General features: G+C 43.8%; 1 protein-coding gene across 3 annotated transcripts in view; it reads right to left on the reverse strand.

Annotated features, from left to right (window-relative positions):
- Positions 1–16,796: 16,796 nt before the first annotated feature.
- BLTP3B (bridge-like lipid transfer protein family member 3B) overlaps positions 16,797–21,893 on the reverse strand; it is a 98,295-nt gene continuing 93,198 nt past the window's right edge. For all 3 annotated transcript variants that reach the window (XM_060195596.1, XM_060195597.1, XM_060195598.1), the window contains exon 21: positions 16,797–20,953. In XM_060195596.1, the coding sequence (XP_060051579.1) occupies positions 20,834–20,953 (120 nt within the window). In that variant the 3' untranslated portion in view covers positions 16,797–20,833. The remainder of the gene's footprint in view (positions 20,954–21,893) is intronic.

Genomic DNA, 21,893 nt, shown 5'->3' on the forward strand with positions numbered 1-21,893 from the left:
GAGGGGGTGGAGCAGGTGAGAATTCTACCACTAAACCACCAATGCCCTGGAGGGAGGGTGGTGCTTGTTAACAGTGGTTATGTAAATAGAATGAAGTGGTTATGTAAATAGAATAGTGTTGTTTTCGATGGGTTATGTTGTTTTCGCCGGGCTGGCTTCATGGGCGGGTAACAGACGACCAGGGACTCATGGTTGAGCTGTAGGCAGTATCTCTTTATTCATGCAGGACGCAGTGCAATCTAAGCCGAGCTGAGCTAAACTAAAGGTAAAGTACTCTAAAACTCATAATGCTGTCTTTATATATACTTCCCAAGTAGGGTGGAAACAGGATGTGACATAGAGAGGGTGGAGAGAAAAGTGACTGGTGAAAATCAGGGTGTGACAAAGAAGGGATCAGGGTGTGACAAGGAGGGGGGGTGGAGCAAAAACATATCATGAAACAGTGGGGATTGAACCAATGCCCTGGAGGGAGGTGCTTGTTAACAGCGGTTATGTAAATAGAATGAAGTGGTTATGTAAATAGAATAGTGTTAAGCAGGGGGGATTTAAACCAAATGAAACAGAAGGGGTTTTTAAAAGCATACCAACAGGTTAGGATTTCTATCAAAGAATTGGGGGAGGACATAATTCAGTGTCTTGAACTATAAACAAAACAAGGTCAGATTCAGTAAGATTAAAGCAATAAAGTCACTGCTGGGAAGATCACACAGCAGTCATGGAAAAGACTCATGTCTGAGACTCTGAGGCCCCAGGTTCAATCCCCAGCACCACTGCAAGCCAGAGCTGAACAGAGCTTTGTTTAATAAAAAAGAGTAGGGAAGGCATCCTGAGCAGAGGTTCAGCAATGCTAGTTGAATCTAGACAGGTAACTAGTAAAGGTTAAAGGGCACCGCTGCAGGGGGCAGCAGAGAAGTCTATTTTTAGAGTAGTAGGAGTGGGTTCTGATTCATAATGACGCTCACCTGGAACACAATTTCAACGCAACACCGCCTCATTAACAACTAAACGATGACAATGATGTGGAAACTGAGCATTTGTGTTACACACCTGCATGTTGGTCTGCTTCTAAATTCTGCTTCTAAGACCCCTTCTGTTGCACTGCTTGATGCTGTGGTCTATTTACATCATCATTGTTTTGTTCGCACTGGTTTAATCCCCGCTGGTTTGCACTCTTTTCCACTCTGCCCCCTCTCCTAGTCACATCCTGTTTTCCGCCATTTAATCCCCACTGGTTCATGAGCTTTTTCCTTCTCCCCACCCCCATCCTATGCACATCCTCTTCCGACCTGACACTTCCACCTCAGGAGAGATATAAGGACAGGATTGTGATTAGAGAGAGCTAGCTTGCACTGCATTCATCATCAATAAAGACTGAACTGCGTCCCACTCAGCCATGAGTCCCTGGTCGTCTCTCTCCCGCCCACAAAGCTAGCCCAGCACCTGCACATGGTTTTGTCCTGTTTGAATTTTGCTAGCTGAACTGACACAGGTTTATAGATTATATTTGTTTTAGAAGCATAATGTCCCTCCACTATCGCCACTGGACCCTTCCACCCTTCCACACATGCGATAACTAGGTAGTCTTCTAAGGTGGAAATACCTTCTATGTTTCTTGTAGGGCCAGGTTGGTGTTTGTTGGTATCTTCTAATTCTGCTTTTAAAAACACCTTCTGTTTCATTTGGTTTAAATCCCCCCTGCTTAACACTGCCTTCTATTTACATAACCACTGTATCCTATTTACATAACCACTGCCGTCTATTTACATAAATCACTTTTACATTTACATAAAGCACCACCTTCCCTCCAGGGCATTGGTGGTTTAGTGGTAGATTTCTCACCTGCTCCACCCCCTCTCCTTGTCACACCCTGATCCTCTCCTTATCACACCCTGATTTTTACCACTCACTTTTCTCTCCACCCTCTCTGCATCACATCCTGTTCACACCCTACTTGGGAAGTATATATAAAGACAACATTGTTCGTTTTAGTTAGTTTTTAGTTTAGTCTAGCTTGGTATAGATTGCGCTGCGTCCTGCATGAATAAAGAGATACTACGTACAGCTCAGCCATGAGTCCCTGGTCGTCTGTCTCCCGTCAGTGAAGCTCAGCCCGACAGGTGTTAATCACTCCTTTAACTGCTATCTGTCTGAAGAGATGTTTATCACTCCTTCGAATGTGAGATAGCCTAGTGGAATAAAGTATTCCTCAGTGGGGGTCTTTCTCAGTTAGCACATTGAATTTGTCATGTTGATTCTTCTGAGACATCTGCTAATAATAATAATATTGTTAATATATAATATGGGAATTGTATATGTGGCCTTTTTCTTTTTTTTTATATTTATTTATTTTCCCTTTTGTTGCCCTTGTTGTTTTTCATTGTTGTTGTAGTTATCGTTATTATTGATATTGTCATTGTTAGACAGGACAGAGAAAAATGGAGAAGGGGAAGACAGAGAGGGGGAAAGACAGACACCTGCAGACCTGCTTCACCACCTGTGAAGCGACTCCCCTGCAGGTGGGGAGCCGGGAATTCGAACTGGGATTCTTAGGCTGGTCTTTGCGCTTTGCACCACCTGCACTTAACCCGCTGCGCTACCACATGACTCCCCAGCTTTTTCTATACTTGTTTTTAGGATTCTTTGCTTTTGAACTTTACCATTTAATTGAGGTGTCTTGGTGTGCATTGAGCCTTCTGGGTCTTGGTATCTGTCTCTTCCTCAGCTCTGAGAAGTTCTTGGCTATTATTTATTCAAATAAAAAATCTGGGAGGTGGCCGTGCCATACTTGTTTAAATGCACATATTACCATGTGCAAGGATGAGGGTTCGAGCCCCCAACCCCCACCTGGAAGAAGAACGCTTCACAAGTGGTACAGCAAGGCTGCAGGTATCTATCTTTCTCTCTCCCTCTCCATTTACCCTTCCCTATCAATTTCTCTCTGTCCTGTCAAATAAAAATGCAAAAGAAAAATAAGTAAATAAATAAATGGCCTCCAGGAACCACGGATTCCTAGTTCTGATACCGAGCCCCAGCAATAACACTGGTGGCACAAAAAAAAGAAAAAAATATCTGGAACATGGGAGAGAGTATATAGTTATGCAAAGTTCAAGGTTCAGTCCCCCAAACCACCATAAACCAGAGTTAAGCAATGCTCTGGAATAAAAAAGAATGACAAAATAAATTGTCTTTTTCTATTTTTCCCCTTTTGAAAATTCTATTAAATGAATATTGTTTCTCTTGATGTTGTCCCCTATCTTATGCTTTTTTTTTTTTTTTTTGCAGTTCTTTTTCAATGTGCTTTTATGTCCTGCCATTGAACCCACTGACTTGATCTTGATCTTCCTCTTCTGTCTTTCTGCTATGACACCACTCTTTAGCCAGGAAGTCTGTTTTAGGTTTGTTCCTAGAGGCCCATGACTTTTGTAGTTTTTGCTTTAGTTTGATAGCTGACATGCAGGTGGGCAAAAATATGGAAAGATGATGTCAGAGTTGAGAATAAAACTTGAAAGTTGGATTAGGGCTCACAAACTTGAAGCAAAATCTACGAGTAAAATTAATTATTTACCCCATCAACCTAACTCAGGACCCATATATAATTATATTCAGCACAGGAGGCTGTGTGCCCTCTGAGTCCCTGTCATCTGAGCTCACAGTCCATGGTCACAGCTGGAACATTCTAGGCCGCTCTCATGTCAGGACCCGTCTTCCTCGAGGGGCAGAGCAGGCTGACCAGCCTCCCTTCAGAGAGTGGGGAGTCCCCACCAGGGCTGCTCTGCAGTGAGGGCAGGTCCTGGAGAGGCCACAGGAGGACTTGTGATGATGTTCCTGATGGAGGTGACCAGTGACGGTGGAGAGAGGGATCTGTTAGAGGTCTAGGCCATCATATCTGTGTGGGAATCCAAGGATTCTCTGACTAGGGCCCCAATGATGGAGTGGCTGGTAGTGACCAAAAAGGCCGTCATTAAGTAAGACAGTCTCTGGTCCAGCTTTCGTAGTCCTTTTTTTATCTGATGAGCTTAGACTTTCTCCCAGTTGTTAAAGTGCTGAGTGTCTTTTGTTGTATCCAAACCAGAATTAGGTGTATGAGGTCTGCCTTCTTTGGGCCTTCCTACTAGATTGCCAAGCTTAACTGTTAGAGAGTTTATGATACCTTCTTCAGGCCATTCTGCTAGGACCCCTGGCTAATTCGGTCCAACTCTAACCACAGAAGGCTAAGAAACACTTTTACTCTAAGGCATATATTGCCTTTTGCTTACAGGTACATGTGCACATGTGCCCAGTACCCTAGGCCCTAGCCCGTATCTGCTGTCTGTAATGTTGCTAGATAACGTGCCATCTGAAATGGGACTGTGTAGTCCCATGTGTTAGGAAAGATCTCAGCAGATTAGAGGAGTTGGGGGGTTGACATCTCAGGCTTGGAGACTCTGGTGACAATCCACAGTAACAAGTCAGTAGCAGCAGAACGCAGCCTGGTGTCAATAGCACCGGTTTAGTTGAGGTCAACAGAGGCAGTATGTCAGTCAGGTAGTCTTCAAAGGCCTGAGTCATGGATTTGTGTGTATGCAGGCCTGAGAAGTGACCAGAAGTTTGCAGTCACCAGTGCCTGCAGTGCCTTTAGTCCTGAAATCAGACAGGCCTGAGAAAGACCTGACTTCCGGATCACAAGTGCCTGGCAGTCACAAGGCTGCCATGTGTACAGACTTGGGCCTGATAGGAGGCTGGGTGTTGAGTCCTAGATGATCACAGGGCCTACACTTGATGGCTGGCGGGGAGTACAGTCTGGCTGGCAGCAGAATACCCATGCCAGCTCAGTGTGTTGTGTGAGGCAGCAGTGTTGGGACCTGCTTGGCCCCGATCTAGGCCCAGCAGACACTCTATTAGCCTGGCTCGAGTTTCGCTAAGTTAGTTTCACTAACTTCCTCAGAGTGACACAGCATTTCCTGTAGGCTGTGCCTGAATTCACCTCTGCCCTCCAGCTGATGATGTGTAAAGAGCATAGGCCCCACCGACAGTGACATCACCTCACACCACCTCTAACGTCATCCCACCCTACCTTTCCATCCCTGCCTCTACCCCCTGCCTATAAAGAATGGCCTTTTCCTCAATAAAGCGAGTCACTGCCTTGACAGAACTCCCGACTTGATGTCTTTTGTTTTCTCAAGTCGCCGACACTCTCCCTCCCACTCAGCCCCAGAAGGGGTGTCTGGCTGGTCCAGAGCCCCCTCCTCGTGACTACCTGTCGGGAAGAACCCAACACAGCAGGAGTGCTTGTAGTCTAGGAGGGTGTGGCCTTCTTAATAAGCAGTCAGGTGAAATGGATAGCAGCCAGACCAGTACTTATCAGTGTTGTTTTTACCGGGCTGGCTTCACGGGCAGGTAACAGACGACCAGGGACTCATGGTTGAGCTGTACGCAGTATCTCTTTATTCATGCAGGACGCAGTGCAATCTATACCAAGCTAAGCTAAACTAAAAACTACAAACAATCTTGTCCTTATAAATATACTAGCCCAGTAGGGTGGGAACAGGATGCGACGCAGAGAGGGTGGAGAGAAAAGTGACTGGTGAAAATCAGGGAATGACAAGGAGAGGGGGCGGAGCAGGCAAGAATTCTACCACTGAACCACCAATGCCCTGGAGGGAGGGTGGTGCTTGTTAACAGAGGTTATGTAAATAGAATAGAGTGTTATGTAACTAGAATGCAGGGGGATTAAACTAATGAAACAGAAGGGGTTTTTTTTTTTTTTTTTATTTTTATTTTTTCCCTCCCCCCCAGAAGGGGTTTTTAGAAGCATACCAACATATCAGGAGTAAGTACTCTTGCTAATTGTCTCTTAACCCCCAGCTAGCACAGCTACGTTCTAGTGGCTAGGGCTCTCCCAGGCATGTTGTTTTTAGGGCCAGTCACAAAAGAGACTGATTGCCAATATGGCATCCACCAGCAAGGTTGGAAAGCACATCACCCGAGCTTACTGGAGAAGTCCACCCAAAGTACAGCCTATAGACTTTGCTTCCTGTCCTGCTGTTGCCAGTGAGAACCTAACAGGATTGAGGTGCCAGGGTTTGGGCACAGACTGTCCCACCATTCCCTGAAGTCTCACACCTTAGAGACTTCTCGTGCCCTGATCACAAATTGCGGTCCTCAAGTGCAATGCCATTTTTTGACGAGGGCATTTTTCTGTTGCCTCGACAACTGGCTACTTTCGTCCGTGTGCTTTCATCTCTTGTCCGGGAAGCTCGCTCATCTGGGTTTCCAGTCTGTTTATGTTCCCTAGTTCCTTTAAACTGCTTCAAGTCTTAAGTCAGATGAATTACATAAAACTAAGTGGACTCACTGTTTTAAAAGAAATGCAAAAGGAAAACAAGATTTTTCCAAAAGACTGAGGAGACGCAGAGGCTTCACTTTCAAAGTATAAAAAATTCCAGAAAGTGCCAGTAAGCATGATATTGAAAGCTGGCAAAGTCACAGATGAGACATATAACTTACATTTTTTCCCAAGTGATCATTAGAAGGCTAAACAGCTCTTGAAAAGCACTAACATAGATCCTGAATTGTTAAATGTCAGCACACTTAAAAAAAAAGAAACCTCAAATCTGTTTCTAGAAATCATATAATGGAAGGAATAAAAGGAAATTAAATTTTAGAAATCAATGAAGTCTAAACAAAAATATAATTTGAGGTCGGGCGGTGGCGCACCTGGTTGAGCGCACATGTTACAGTGAGCAAAGACCCGGGTTCAAGCCCCTTGTCTCCACCTGCAGGGGGAAAGCTTTGCAAGTGGTGAAGCAGGGCTGCAGGTGTCTCTCTGTCTCTCCCTCTTTATCACCCCCTTTCCTCTCGATTTCTGGCTGTCTCTAACAAATAAATAAAGATTTAAAAAAATTTTTTTTAATATATATAATTCTACCAAAAAAAAATACAACATCTTAATAACATGGGACTCATCAGATTATCAAAATTGAAGCTTGTTTCTCTGTGCCTGGAACCAAATATGAGCTGGAAAGTATCCAAGTAGAAGATGAAATACATCTGGAGCCCAGGGAAGCAGGCAGGGCCAGAAATGGGAAGTGGTGGTATTTAAATCTGTGAGACTGAAAAGGTCACCCAGGAAGTGACTACACACATGGAAGAGCAAGCACAGAGTCCTGGGACATGGAGGAATCACGGGAAGCTTTATTAAGTGAGACAGAGACGATGATGTAGGGAGAAAGACACACAAGGCGGTGAGGTCCTGAAAGTTAAGTGCAGCAAGTGTTTCAAAGGAAGACAGGATAACCCTGCCAAACACTCTGTGATCAGAAATGACAACAACAAGCACAGAAGCCAAGTGAAATGGTGAAGGCTGAGCTCAGGGAATCTGAGGAATACGGGCAAGAGAGACAACACAGTGGTTATGCAAAGAGCCTGTCATGCTGAGGCTCTACATCCCAGGTTCAATCCCCTGCACACCACCATAAGCCAGAGCTGAGTAGTGCTCTGGTAAAAAAAAGAAAAAAAAGCTTTAAGGGGTTGAGTGGTGGTTTCTTCTTCTTCTCCTCTCTCCTCCTCCTATTCTTCTTCTCTCAATTTTCTCCCACTTCCCTCTCAATTTTCTCTCTGTCCTATTAAGTGAAATAATTAAAGTAAAAAAAGCTAAAATACTGAAAATTGAGGAATAAAGAACTAGAGACTACAAGACTAGAAAATAGAAGACTTGGCAGGAGATAAAAATGTTTTCTTTTTTTGTTTAAAGATTTTTTGTTTACATTTATTTATTTTCTCTTCTGTTGCCCTTGTTGTTTTTCAATGTTGTGGTTATTATTGTTATTGATGTTGTTGTTGTTAGGACAGAGAGAAATGGAGAGAGGAGGGGAAGACAGAGAGGGGGAGAGAAAGACAGACACCTGCAGACCTGCTTCACCGCCTGTGCACTTAAGGCACTATGCTACCGCCCGACTCCCATAAAAATGTTTTCTAATGTGAATAGAAATCTAGGGCTGGCATGTGGTATTAGGAAGATATTTTAATTCAATAATAGGGGAAATATCAAACAATTAGAACTCCTTAGAAAGGTTTATGGTGCAGTGTGTTTTTAGTGTTAAGAACTTCACCTTTAACTTGGTGACTCCCAACTAAAAGCATTCTGTTTTTATGATCACAAGAGGTATTCTAAGTTTCCTTCTGACTCTTAGGAAGCAGTCATTTTACTGTTTACTTTCATGATATGCAATGTATCTTGACAGTGCACGCAGGGAGAAAATATGTGTATGCTTTTATACTTTTGATGCTTAAATTTCTAAAATTGGTCACACATGAATAGTCATTGGCCATGTTAATGGAATTATGCAAAAGTGGATCAAAACAAAATCAAAGCTGTTCTACTCAGTAGAATACATTCACAAGCAACCAAATGTTTCTAAGACACAAGAGGAGGGAGCTAATTTAATAATACATGTAAAAATTGTGGAGTATTGGGGGCCAGGTAATGGTGCATCTGGTTGAACACACGTGTTAAAAGGCACAAGGATGGTGTTCAAGACCTCCCGTCCCCACCTGCAGGGGAGGAAGCTTTGTGAGTGGTGAAGCAGGGCTGCACTGCAGGTATCTCTCTGCCTCTCTCTCTCTCTTTTAAATTATTTTATTAATTATTGGATAGAGACAGAGAGAAGTTGAGAGGGGAGAGGGAGATAAGAGTAGGTGAGGGACAGAGAGACACCTATAGCCCCGCTTCACCACCCGTGAGAGTTCCTCCCTGGGGTTGGAGACCAGGAGCTTGAACCTGGGTCCTTGTGCATTATGTGGATGCTTAACCAGGTGTACCACCACCTAGCCCCTCTCTTTATTAAAACCAGTTTGTTTGTTTGTTTGTTTATTTTTACCAGAGCACTGCTGAACTCTGCAGCTTCAGTGCTGTGGTCTTACGGTCTCTCATTGTGTGTGTGTGTGTGTGTGTGTGTAAAAAGTAAAATTTAACAAGTAAAATCAAATATAGATGGTGTCTACTACCATGTGATGAGTGGCTGCGTTAGGGTCTCCTGAACCAGACATCTACATATTAGTAGCTTTTTCTGTCCTTTCCCTGTTATCACTCTGCCCCTACATGTCTGGGCTCTGAGAAGCTCAGGAGGGGTGTGACGTAGTTCTTCCTGCCCTGCTAGGGATTCAGTCATTTACTGGTAAACTTAATTTCTTTTTTTGTTTGTTTTTTAATATTTTATTAATTTTAATTTTGAAAGAGATGCAGACAGAGAGACACAGAGAGAAACACCAGAGCACTGCTCAGCTCAGGCTTATGGTGGTGTGGGGGATTGAACCTGAGACTTTGGAGCCTCAGGCATGAGAGTCTGTTTGCATAACCATTATGTTATCTCCCCCACCTGGTAAACTGAATTTCTACAGAGCCAGCAAAATATCTCACCTGGGTAAGTGCACTGCTTTGCTATGTGTAAAACCTAGGTTCAAGCCCAGCCCATACCACACTGAAGGTAGCTTTGGTACTGTGGTGTCTGTTTACAAGAGGGGAAAAAAACAATTTCTGGGGCCTAGATGGTGGTGCACCTGGCCACGGTTCAGGCCACAGGTCCCCAGCTGCAGGAGGAACAGGGGAGGTAAGCTTCTTGAATAGTGAAGCAGGGCTGCAAGTGTCTTTCTCTCTCTCTCTGTCTCCCTCTTCCCTCTTAATTTCTCTGTCTGTATTCAAAATGAAAAAAACATTTGCTGAAGCAGTGGATTCACTGTGCAATGAAGAATTTCTGTATATATCATTTTTTATTAAAAAAAATTATATTTATAAAAAGGAAACACTGACAAAACCATAGGATGAAGGGGCTACAACTCCACACAATTCCCACCACCAGACCTCCGTATCCCATCCCCCCCCCAGGTTTCAGTTCATATGCTACACTAAGGGAGTTCTTTTTCAAGTGCTTACTAGAATTTTATTCAACGTATTTTCTAACACTTGATTTGTTCATTATATTTATTTTTCCTTTCCCTCCTCCCAATTAGACAAATCAGAACATTTGAGAGGCGAGGGGAAGGGGAGATAGAGAGGGAGAGGCAGACCAGCTCCTGAGATTTTCCCCTGCAGGTGGGGAGTTTTGGATTTCAGGGGAGGGGGTGGTTTGGTCTCTCAGTCATAGATCATTTGCTTCTAAGCATGGGGGCCTTGGTTTAAGCCCCAGCCCCACAGGGGAGCACCAAGGGCAGAAACAAATGAACCTCCATGAATGGTGGAATGTTGTGGTGTCTGCCCCTCTCTTATGAAAATGTGAAAGAAAGCTTCAGACTTGAAGGTTCAATATGCGGGTGACCGGCGGTCTGAGTCGTAGCATTCAATCTGAGAAAGATTTATGAAGCCCTGGGTTTGATTCCTGGCACTGGAAGAGGAAGAGGAGAGAAGAGGAACGCACTCCTCAACCAACTTAGTATTTAGTATTGGCTTTTTGTCTAGATGTTTCCAAAATATCTCAAAACCCAGAGTGCTCATCCTTGTGACTCAGCGTGCTGAAATAAAGTCATGTCCTCTGTCTGCGGACAGGAAGGGCTTTATTCCTAAGGTTCAGTTGGGGTGCAGAGGAAGCCCTCTACTCTCAGTGCACGTTGACGGCACAGCCACCCTGCTGCACCCCACCAGACCCTGTCCAGTTTGGATACTGTTGCAGCAGACAACTAGTTTCCATTGAGAAAAGAATAATAAAGTGACAAAGAATTTGTCTTAAAGAGTAATTTTCTAACATCCAAGCAGGCTAATACACATTGTACTCCAGATAGTTTTTTGCCTCTAGTGTTATTGCTGGGGTTCGGTGCCTACACTACAAATCCACTGCCCCTGAAGGCCATTTTTTTCCATTTTGTTGCCCTTGTTGTTGTCATTGTTGTTGGATAGGACAGAGAGAAATGGAGACAGGAGGGGAAGATAGAGAAGGGGAGAGAAAGACAGACACCTGCAGACCTGCTTCACTGCCTGTGAAGCATCCTTGCTGCAGGTGGGGAGCCGGGGCTCGAACCAGGATCCTTACACCAGGCCTTGCCATGTACGCTCGACCCGCTGTGCTACCACCCCAAGATACAGTATTCTGGCAGATGGTAGGTATAAGCAAATGCAGACTGACAGCAAAAGGCTCACCTTAGGACACTTTTGGGGAGACTCAAGTGGTGGAACAGTGCTGCGGTGTCTTTCCTTCTCTTTCTATTTCTCCATTTCTGCCTGTACCTTTCACCTGGAAAACAGAAAGAGAGAGTAGGACAGGGAGAGGGAGGGGAGGGGGGAGAGGGAGGAGGAGGACCAAGAGAGGGAGGATAGGGAGGAGGAGGAGGGAGAAGAGGAAGAAGAGGAGGAGAAAGAACAGGAGGAAGAAGGCGGAGAAACAACACTGGGACTGGTGGAATCATCACACAGGCATTAAGTCCCAGCAGAATCCCAACAGGAAAAAAAGTTTTTTTAAAGATAACTTTTGTGGAAATACCTACAGGTCTTTGATTCTGTCTCCCATATTTATGGGCTTCTAGATCCCAAGGGCTGGAAGGTACATGGGCAGGACATGGCAGAGCTCTCCACAAAGGACAGTGATATGGCATTAACCCATGGCCAACCCAAACACTGCAAATTCAGCTTCTCTTTGCCAAACTTGGCAGATTTTCTCCAAGACTTCCCTCCTCCTTGTAGTCAATCAGTTTTCAAATGAGATTTCATGACGAATTCACACTGATGGACCTAGTTAGTATATGTCTTCTTATCCATCCAGTTAAACTCCCATTCTTTGAGCTCATTCTAATTGGATTATTAGGATTCCAGAGATCCTGTATTTTTTATCTTTTGGATAAAAGATCTTTTTGGAGCTATATGATGCCGACAGGATGGGGAAGACAGAACATGTGGTTCAGCAAGACTAAGGGGGAGACAAGTCAGAATAACACTTGGAGACCAGAATAGCAGCCTGTGAGCTGTGAGAAATATCAGTGATTTTCACCTAGGCCACATTGGAAGAGTAGCAATAAAAGCACATTAGCCAGAACAAATGCTGAGAAACAGATGTTCAAATCCACCAGTAACCTTTTCAAGAGCTCTCAGGATCTGATACTCACAGGCAAACATTAGGAGTCAAAAGTTTTTGTTGTTATTGTTGTTGTTGCCAAAAATAAGTTCATGAAAAGCAGGGAGTCGGGCTGTAGCGCAGCGGGTTAAGCGCAGGTGGCGCAAAGTGCAGGGACCGGCGTAAGGATCCTGGTTCGAGCCCCCGGCTCCCCACCTGCAGGGGAGTCGCTTCACAGGCGGTGAAGCAGGTCTGCAGGTGTCTGTCTTTCTCTCCTCCTCTCTGTCTTCCCCTCCTCTCTCCATTTCTCTCTGTCCTATCCAACGACAACAACAATAATAACTACAACAATAAAACAACAAGGGCAACAAAAGGGAATAAATAAAATAAATATTTAAAAAATCAGAAGTTCATGAAAAGCATTTCTTTCTTTCTTTTTTAACACTTATTTTTTTATATGCTGATTGGACAAAGCATGGAGAAACTAATAGGAAAGGAGGGAGAGAGAGGAGAGAGACACCTACAGCATTGCTTCACCTCTTATGAAGCTTGTTCCTGCATGTGGTGACTGGGGGCTGGAACCTGGGTCCCTGCACACTGTAACATGTGCATTTAGCCAGCTGCACCACCACCCAGCCCCGCAATTCATTCATTTTACACAACATCTAAAAGAGAAACCACTAGAAAGGTGAAAGCTATCAGAAACTCCATGAATATTTCCAGCCAGCATACGAAGCCTATGGTTATCAGTTGTTGACCAAAACCAGTCACTGCTGCCAAACAACTTAAATAGACAACTAGTGACATTTTTCTGCCAGAACTGAGGGTCTACTCCTGGAGGGGCAGTGGTGGATTCCTCTGTTAGACAAAGTTTGTGCAGGTGGGCTGTAAGCACAGGAAGATGTAATTCCTCCAGCAGGGATAAAACGAGAGACCTAGGGATATGGGAAAGGAGGAACTTTATATGCCACTGACTTCTCCTTCTGTACTATGCTCAGATGTTGTGTCTGTGAAAATGGCACAAGAATCGAGCTGTGTGAAGACTTCTTTCTAGAGAAAGTGCCTGTAGCTCCTAGGCTGTGTACACTGTGTACACTGGGCTCCCTTTTGGCTCACAGGCCAAAGACAGTAGGGGTGTCCCTGGTATGGGCATCATCACAGTAAACTGGCTGTTTGATTTTTTTTTTTTTTTTTTTTGCCTCCAGGGTTATCACTGGAGCTCAGTGCATATACTACGAATCTACTGTTCCTGGAGGCCATTTTTTCCAGTTTTACTGGATAGGACAAAGAGAAATTGAGAGGGGAGGGGAGATAGAAGCAGGGAAGGAGGGAGGGGGAGAGAGACCTGCAGACCAGCTTCACTGCCTGTGAAGTCATGTCGTCCCCCCCACTGCCCCCACAGGTGAGGAGCCGGGAGCTCAAACCCGGATCCTTGAACTATGTGCGCTCAATGGGGTATGCCACCGTCTGGCCCGTTTGCTTTTTCTTGCTGCCTGTAGGCCTCTGCAGTCAGCCCAGCAGCTTCCCCGAGCAGAGCCCTCCTGTGAGCAGGAGGGTACTATGGCAGCCTCAAGTGTCCCTGTGATCCCTTTATCACCTGAACCAATGAGAAGGCTTCATTTCAAACACACTCTACGACCTTCTGACTGGAGTTGAGATAGCTGTTCAAGTGTCATGTCTTCCCCCAAATTATGGGGAGAATATCCCAAATGAGATGCTGTTTGGTGGCTGGGAGCTGATGGCACAGGAGGCTTGCAGAAGGTCTGTTCTCCCAGGGTTGGGGACCCAGGGTGGTCATAGCTTACAAGAAGCTTGCCTCATTCTGGAAGAGCCCAGAAGACCCGGCATAGATTTGATGCCTGAGTACCGGCAGAGGAAGACAACTGTACTGCAGAGGGCCACCCGCCAAGGTGTGGGGCTGTGGTCAGGGCTCCAGGCCCCGGACTTCCCTGACTGACCCCTCCTGACCTGAAACAGTTTGTTCATGCTTGAAAGCGAGGCTTGAAGCACCTGAGCTACTTATTATGAAGTTTTAAGTATTGTGACCTTAAAGTTTGTACCTGCAGGATACAGGATGTGCCCCGCCTGCCTGAGGATCTGGGTGCAGCCCTCAGCACTGTGCCAGGTGGTGGAGTGGCACTCTGGTTCCTCCCCCTTTGTCTCTCTGTGAGACACACACACACACACACACACACACACACACACACACACACACACACGCGCTCCTGTAGCAGCGGGGAAAATGGCTCAGCTGGAGGATGTTTACATACCTGCGGCTCCCAGTTTAGTTCCCAGCACCATGCCATACGTATCAAAGTGACACTCCAAGTTTTCTGTCTTGTGTGAAACTCTCCTTCATTTGTACCAAATAAAACACATCTTTTGAAAAAGCATAATGAAAGCACACAAAACCATTCAGTTCCCAGGGATGCCCAAACAACACAGTACTGGTCAATAATAAAACTGCTGAGATTCAGTATCAGGACTCTCACAGCAGCCTATGACACGGTCTGGCACTGTGGTCTCCTGGTGAAGATCTCAAGATGCCAGCCTCCATGGGTGGCCAACACTATATCGTTTCTTCTCCAAACCAGAAGATTCTGGGTACATCTGGGTGACAAGTCTAGCAGATGGAGACTTGTCTCAAGTAGCCTCCCCCAGGGCTCTGTTCTGGCTCCTACGCTATTTAATATTTACATCAATGACCTCCCAGAAACTTCTTCAAGGAAGTTCATCTACGCCGATGACATCTGCTGTGCAACTCAGGCATCCAAGTTCGACATCCTCGGGGAAACACTCACGAAACACATGTCTCTGATATCTGATTACTGTAAAAAATGGCGACTAATCCCTAGCACTGCAAAAACGGTATCATCTGTTTTCCATCTACACCATGCCTCGGCCTCGCGTGAGCTTAATGTGCAGCTTGGCGATACGAGAATCCGGCATGAAGCCCAGCCAGTCTATCTTGGCGTTACTCTCGATCGCACTCTGTCATTTCACAAACATCTCATAAAAACTGCAGCAAAGGTGGGCACGAGAAATAACATCATTGCAAGACTGGCCAGCTCCTCATGGGGCGCGAGCGCTTCCACACTACGATCATCATCTCTGGCATTATGCTATTCCACTGCAGAATACTGTGCCCCAGTATGGTTCCGTAGCCCCCATGTCCACTTGGTCGATTCCAAATTATATTCCTCCATGAGGATAATTTCTGGAACCGTCCGTTCCACCCCGGTTCCATGGCTGCCAGTTCTTAGCAACATCGCCCTGCCAGATATGCGGCATCCTCTAAGTTCATTTCCCACGTCTACGCTCCACCGGACCTGCCAATATACGCGGGTATCTTCGCCCACCCTGTCCAACGCTTGACATCTCGTCACCCAATCTGGTCCCCTACGCCTACACTGAACTTCTCTGTTCCAGACTCTTGGAAACAGAGTTGGCAGTCAGCTGAGGTCAAGAACAAACACCTCATCACAGACCCCTGCAAGCGTCAACCCGGCTTTGACCTAGCACGTTATGATTGGGCCCTCCTCAATCGCTATATCGAACAGGCCATGGCCGGTGCGCCGCTATGTTCCATCGCTGGGGAGCCAGAGACGACCCGAACTGCCCCTGCGGCTCCAGACAGACTATGACCCACATAGTCAACGACTACCACCTCTCCAGATTCAAAGGAGGTCTCGAAACTTTACATCAGGCCCAATCTGATGCTGTTGACTGGCTACGGAAGAAGGGCAAACGCTAGAAGAAGAAGGACTCTCACTTCCTATCTGATGGCTCATTTGATAACATTGAGTGTTTCGCAAAAAATCATTTGTGTTTGTCTTGATTTTTGCACCTTCTAAAAAGGACAACAAAAAATAAAAATGAAGTTAGTATTTTTGTCTATAGTGAACCTCTAAATTTCCAAATTTTGGTATTTTATGTCTTCTGTAAGACAACTGCAGAGGGGGGGCGCTGTTAAGAGTGTTAAGACTTCCTGCTTCCCATGTGTACAGTTTGACTCTCGGTAGTACAGAAAGGCAGTAACAGAACATCATAAATGGGGGAGCAAAGCTCTGGTCTCTCCCTCATTAAAATAAGGGGGGGCAGGTGGTGGTACACCTGGTTAAACACACACATTACAGTGCAAAAGTACCCAAGTTCAAGCCCCTGGTCCCCACCTGCAGGGGGAAAGCTTCACAAGTGGTGAAGCAGGGCTGCAGGTATCTCTCCCCCTATTCCCCCCCTCCCATCTCAAAGAGAGATTTTTATAAAAAAAAGTAAACAGACAACAAGGGCAACAAAAGGGAATAAATAAATTTTTTAAAAAAGTAAACAGAAATTGAAGCAAAGCCTAACATTTATTTTCCTGAGCATCTCTGGGTGCTCCAACGAAAGTGTGCCCTACAGGGAATTAGGCACAACTGATTCTACGGATCATCTTGTCAGAACTGAAACTCTTCTGGCCACTACTCTCTCGGCCTTATTTACATCCTGTGTGGCTGAGAGGAATGACAGAGCCTGACAGCCACAACACCATATGCTCTGATCAGACCAGATGACACTCTGGCATCAAGGGGGCCTTTTGAAGGGATGTGCTTGTTGTGCTTTGTGGGAGCCGCTGATGGAGAAACCCACAGCAAGTGCAGAGGTTAGAACAAGGAGAGCACACGGACAAGAGAGTCTCCAGTCCTTCCTTACGGGCTTAGGGAAACCATCCCTTTTCGTAACTCCCTCCTATTTTTCTGTCCTCAATCCAAAGGAGAGGAAGAATTCAACATGTGAAAAACATTCTTGGTAACTCATTAATATATTTTATTCTTTCAACAAATTTATTGAGTACCTAAGATCCAGGCAGCCTAGAAGGCATAATACAGAGTTGAACACTTACGACAACAAGACAATTCCCGTCCTCATGAAGTTTACAATCGTGATGGTCTACATTAATCAAGTACATATACAATGACAAAGGGTCAGTGCCAAGGGAGGTGTGTGGTCATGTGATAAACTGTGCAACAAATCTTTATCCTGTGGCAGAAATTAGGGGCTGCTTCCCTGAGGAAGTGGTGAAGGAATTGAAATATGAAAATCAAATAGGAATGAACGAGGCAGGGAACTAAGGAAGGCGTTTTTAGCTGAAGGAACAGCAGGAACAAAGGTTCCTGTGGTGGAAGAAGCACCTTCACTCGTCCAGAAACTTACAGGGCAGTGAAGGTGCCACATAAAGTAACTGAAATTCACTGCACAGTAACCTGGGCACTAACAGAAGAGCCAAACTGTACTGAAAGCTTGCTAAGGCGGGATGCCAGTTGCAGTTTTAAGACAATAGTTCACTTGATGCCCAGAATTCTCCTCTACTTGATAGTAGACAGTGGGCTTAGTATATGTGACCTTGCAGTCGAGTAAACTTTTTAAACAAAATTTTATTTTAAGAGAGAGAGACAGACAGACAGTGGCAGAGAGACAGACAAGAGCACTGTTCAGCTCTGGCTTATGGTGGTACTGGGGACTGACTAAATATGGGCTGTCAGAGCCTCAGACATGATAGCATTATGCTATCTCCCCAAGCCCAAATAAAAAAAAATTTTTTTTTTAAACCAGAGCATTGCACAGCTCTGGTATATGTTAGTGGTGAGGTTTGATAGAACCTGGGATTTCAGAGCCTCAGGCATGAAAGTCTTTTCCAAAACCATTATGTTACCTTCCCAGATCAAACATTTTTGTTTTCTTCATAAGAGCAATGAAAAAAAAAAAACACTGCAGGTGCTGGGTGGTGGCACACCTGGTTGAGTGCACGTTACAGCGAACAAGGCCCCAGGTTCAAGCTCCCAGCCCCCACCGGCAGGGGGAAGCTTCATGAGTGGTGAAGCAGCGCTGCAAGTGTCTCTGTCTTTCTCCCTCTCTATCTCCCCCTTCCTCTTGATTTCTGGCTGTCTCTATCCAATTAATAAGTAAAGATAATAAAATATATTTAAAAACCCTACACTTCAGAAAAGAAAACCCCAGGCTGGAAATTGCTCAGCCACGTCACCATGTTGAGGACCCAGGTCTGAGCCCCTATGTGTATGGCACTGTAACCATTATTCCAACAAAATCGTTTGGAAAAAAAGAGAAACAGAACTATCTCCTTAGCTGCAATCAACAGCCCACTAGAAGTCCCTCTTGCAGGAATCCCAACTGCTACCTCTAGTGATTATCCAGGAATCTAGAAAATTTCTCTAACAGTCAGTCCACAATGACTAGGACTTAATAACTTCCAGTGCCCCTCGTTTCTACCCCCTTTTCAACTCAGGACCAACCAGAAAAGCTAGACCTGCATCTCTAGCTCAGCCCTAGGGGTGCCCCACTTGTCAGCCTGTCTGTAGCTTCCGCAGGCCACTAAGCTCCAGTCCAAGCACATGTGAAGACCTCCCTTTCCATAAGAAAGCCTCCCACAGGGCCTGCCAAAATGCCAACAGCTGAGGCCCTTGCTCTAGCAAGCTCTGAATAGTCTTTGTTTTTATACTTAAAAAAAAAAAATCACTTATAAATATTTATGAATCTAACAAACCACACAGATGGTTCAGATCTATATCAAGTTTCATTTGTACTATTACTATGATTTCCTTCAAAGGTTCAAATAAACTGGAGAAGAATAAGGACAATGTTCATTCTCCATACCACTGGACAATTATATATGCCATAATATTAAAACTTACATAGAGCAAAGAGCTTAGTCCTGAGAAACAATGTCAGCTCTGAAGAAGTTCATGTCCCATTAATCCTGCTTTTGTATAGTGGAAGCTACAACTTGAATTGACTACATGCCTACAAATCAAAAGCATTCTACATGAGGACTTATTTAAACAGCTTATCTATTTTAACTCTTTTGTCAGACTTTTGGTGTAGTTTTTTTTTTTTTTTTTTTGCCTCCAGGGTTATCACTGGGGTTCGGTGCCTGCACCACGAATCCACCGCTCCTGGAAGCCATTCTTCCCATTTTGTTGCCCTTGTTGTAGTTGTTATTGTCATAGCTGTTGTTGTTGTTGGATAGGACAGAGAGAAATCGAGAGAGGAGGGAAAGAGAGAGGGGAGAGAAAGGTAGACATCTGCAGACCTGCTTCACTGCTTGCAAAGCGACCCCCTGGCAGGTGGGGAGCTGGGGTATTGAACCGGGATCCTTACACCCGTTCCTGCGCTTTGCATACATGTGTGCTTAACCCACTACGCTACCGCCCAGCTCCCCAACTTTTGTTCTGAATCTCAGGCGATTATACAATTTTAAGAGTAACATGGTTTAATGTGACTTTTAAAATATCCTGACGTGAAATATAAATAATTTAATTTGTTCACTGATGCATCATAATCTCCCAAAACAGGGCCGGTATTCCCACACAGTATCAATGGAAATCATAGAAGAAAAAAGGTCAGTACTCTTGTCAATAAAATCCAACCACTCCAACACTTACTGTAAAGGGAACATGTTTCTTGCCAGTACTCAGATGCAGAATGGCTAAGTCAAACAAGCAAAGCACCATAAAGTGTTTCAATATGGTTTTAAAAAGTTCAAGTATCCTAAAGAAAGAGTAGTACAGCTGTTTCATGTTCTATCTTGGATATACTTATGTTTAAGAATGTGAGTTTTAAAATAGACAACACTTAGTTAAATTCTATCAGAAATATATTTTAAATCTTTAAAAATCCATTTCGTAAACAATCATATACTTTTATTTCATAAAGCATGATACCGAGATTCTCTTTCACGTTGATTTCAACCTTAATCCTTAGAAAATAGAATTAAAAATCTACCAACCATTCTTAATATAGACTATGTATATGTCACTGATAGCTTTACTTAAAACTAGCTTTATAAACTCAGTATGTGAAGACATTCACTTATGATATACTACAAGGGTGGTATGAAATTGTTTTATGTGTGTGAAAAGGGAGTTCTCTGAAAACATCCTCCTCCTTAAAGAGAGAAAAGATGAAGATAAAGAAATAATATAAATAGTAGTAGTTAAAATTCTGATAGTTACAAATCCAAATATAGGATAGTTAAATCAATCTTTGACTGCTAACATAAAATGCGTAGAAAGAACATACAAATAGTGCTTCTGAAATCAGTTGGTCACATACTGTAATGTGCTTTTTTACAATTTGTGCTTTTTATTTTTTTACATGTGTACCATTTTCATTGACAATTATAGTTTCAATTTATACAACTTACCCATCACATAAAATATTTTTCACATTTTCAAATAACTTCATAAAGTTCAGTATAGCAATGATTTTCCAGAAATTTCAAACCCAGCAATTATGCAATTTATTAGCTGAGTGGACTTTTTATAATAATTCAGTATAGATTTAAGTACATAATTTTAATAACATTTAAAATGCAAGCATCCTTTTATATTACAATAACCATAAAATCATTTGAATCTTTGTAAATAATAGTAAATTATTAACAAATAATGATACATAAATTTAGCCATCTGTGGGGACTCAACAGTGTTTTGTCTATCTTTTTTTTAAATAAATGTCGATAATGTGATATCAAAATTAGGAAATGCCATCTTCTTTTCATCAGGCATGAATTATCTTAAGTATGTGTTGACTTTCCTGTATCATATCAGTTTAAAAGAAGGTTAAACTCCCAAACACAAAACCACCAGAAGATTGTAATGTGTGTAACTTTACAAACCGGCTTTGGAATAGTCATCACTTCACCCTACCCCATTCGAATTCTCTTTTGACAAAGAGGAGAGTCTCCTACTAGTTGGTAACATCACACTATTGCTATGACCTCATGACTTCAGAGCTAACCTGAGTGTTTACTGCCACTTCTGCTATTCAGCTGTCTTCCTCTTTATCTGATGGAGAAGAGCATCTTTTTCCAGCTGAGCTTCTGCAAGAGCCATTTTAGCTTTAGCCAGTTCCTGTTTAAGAGATTCGTTCTCTTCCATGAGCTGAAAAAACAAGTTTGGGGAATAAGGGAATTTAATCATTTTCAGGAAACACAGGCTATTTACATAGTAGCCCATGGTGCAACACCTGGGTAATAAAAATACTCAGTACAAAAAAGTGGAGTGGTCCAGGAAGTGGCACAGTGGATTAAGCACTGGACTTTCAAGCATGAGGTCCCAAGTTCCATCCCTGAATGTACATGTCTCAGAGTAATGTCTGGTTCTCTCTCTGCCTATCTTTCTCATTAATAAATAAACTCTTAGATGGAAAATCCTTTCAGAAGGCATTTGGAAGTACAAACCAAACACTTAAACATGTCTCTAAGTTTTGGCCAAAAATTCAAACACTAAACTCTCAGTGGGATAATGGTCTTGTTTCATTTCCACTTCCACACACCTCTGTAGTTAGAACCACCACAGGCCTTATCCTACCTTCTGAGTCTCCCTCCTTTTTTGACTTTCATGCCACAACTCTTTGACGTCCCTCCCCTTCACCTAAGGGTCATATCATCTGCTGCTATGAGTGCCCAAGTTTTATTTTAGATTTTGCTTATCTATTTAGATTTTGCTTATCTATCAGTGACAGAGAGAATAACACCATCACTCCGATACAGGCAGAGTTGGGGACTGAACTAGGTACCTTATGCTTCCAAATTCTCTGATTTTCTGTGTGTCACAAAGAATTCTGTGATTCTATCATAATCAAATAAAATTCTGCTAAACCTGTTTGCTTGTTTGTTTTTGTTTTTTTGCCTCCAGGATTACTGCTGGGGCTCAGTGCCTGCACTACGAATCCACTGCTCCTGGAGGCTTTTATTTTCCCCTTTGTTGCCCTTTTTGTTGTTGTTGTTATTATGGTTGTTATAGCTGTTGTTGTTGGATAGAACAGAGAGAAATCCGGAGAGGAGGGGAAGACAGAGAGGGGGAGAGAAAGTTAAACACC

The sequence above is a fragment of the Erinaceus europaeus genome, chromosome 7 (genome assembly GCF_950295315.1).
Source record: "Erinaceus europaeus chromosome 7, mEriEur2.1, whole genome shotgun sequence".
NCBI lineage: Eukaryota > Metazoa > Chordata > Mammalia > Eulipotyphla > Erinaceidae > Erinaceus > Erinaceus europaeus.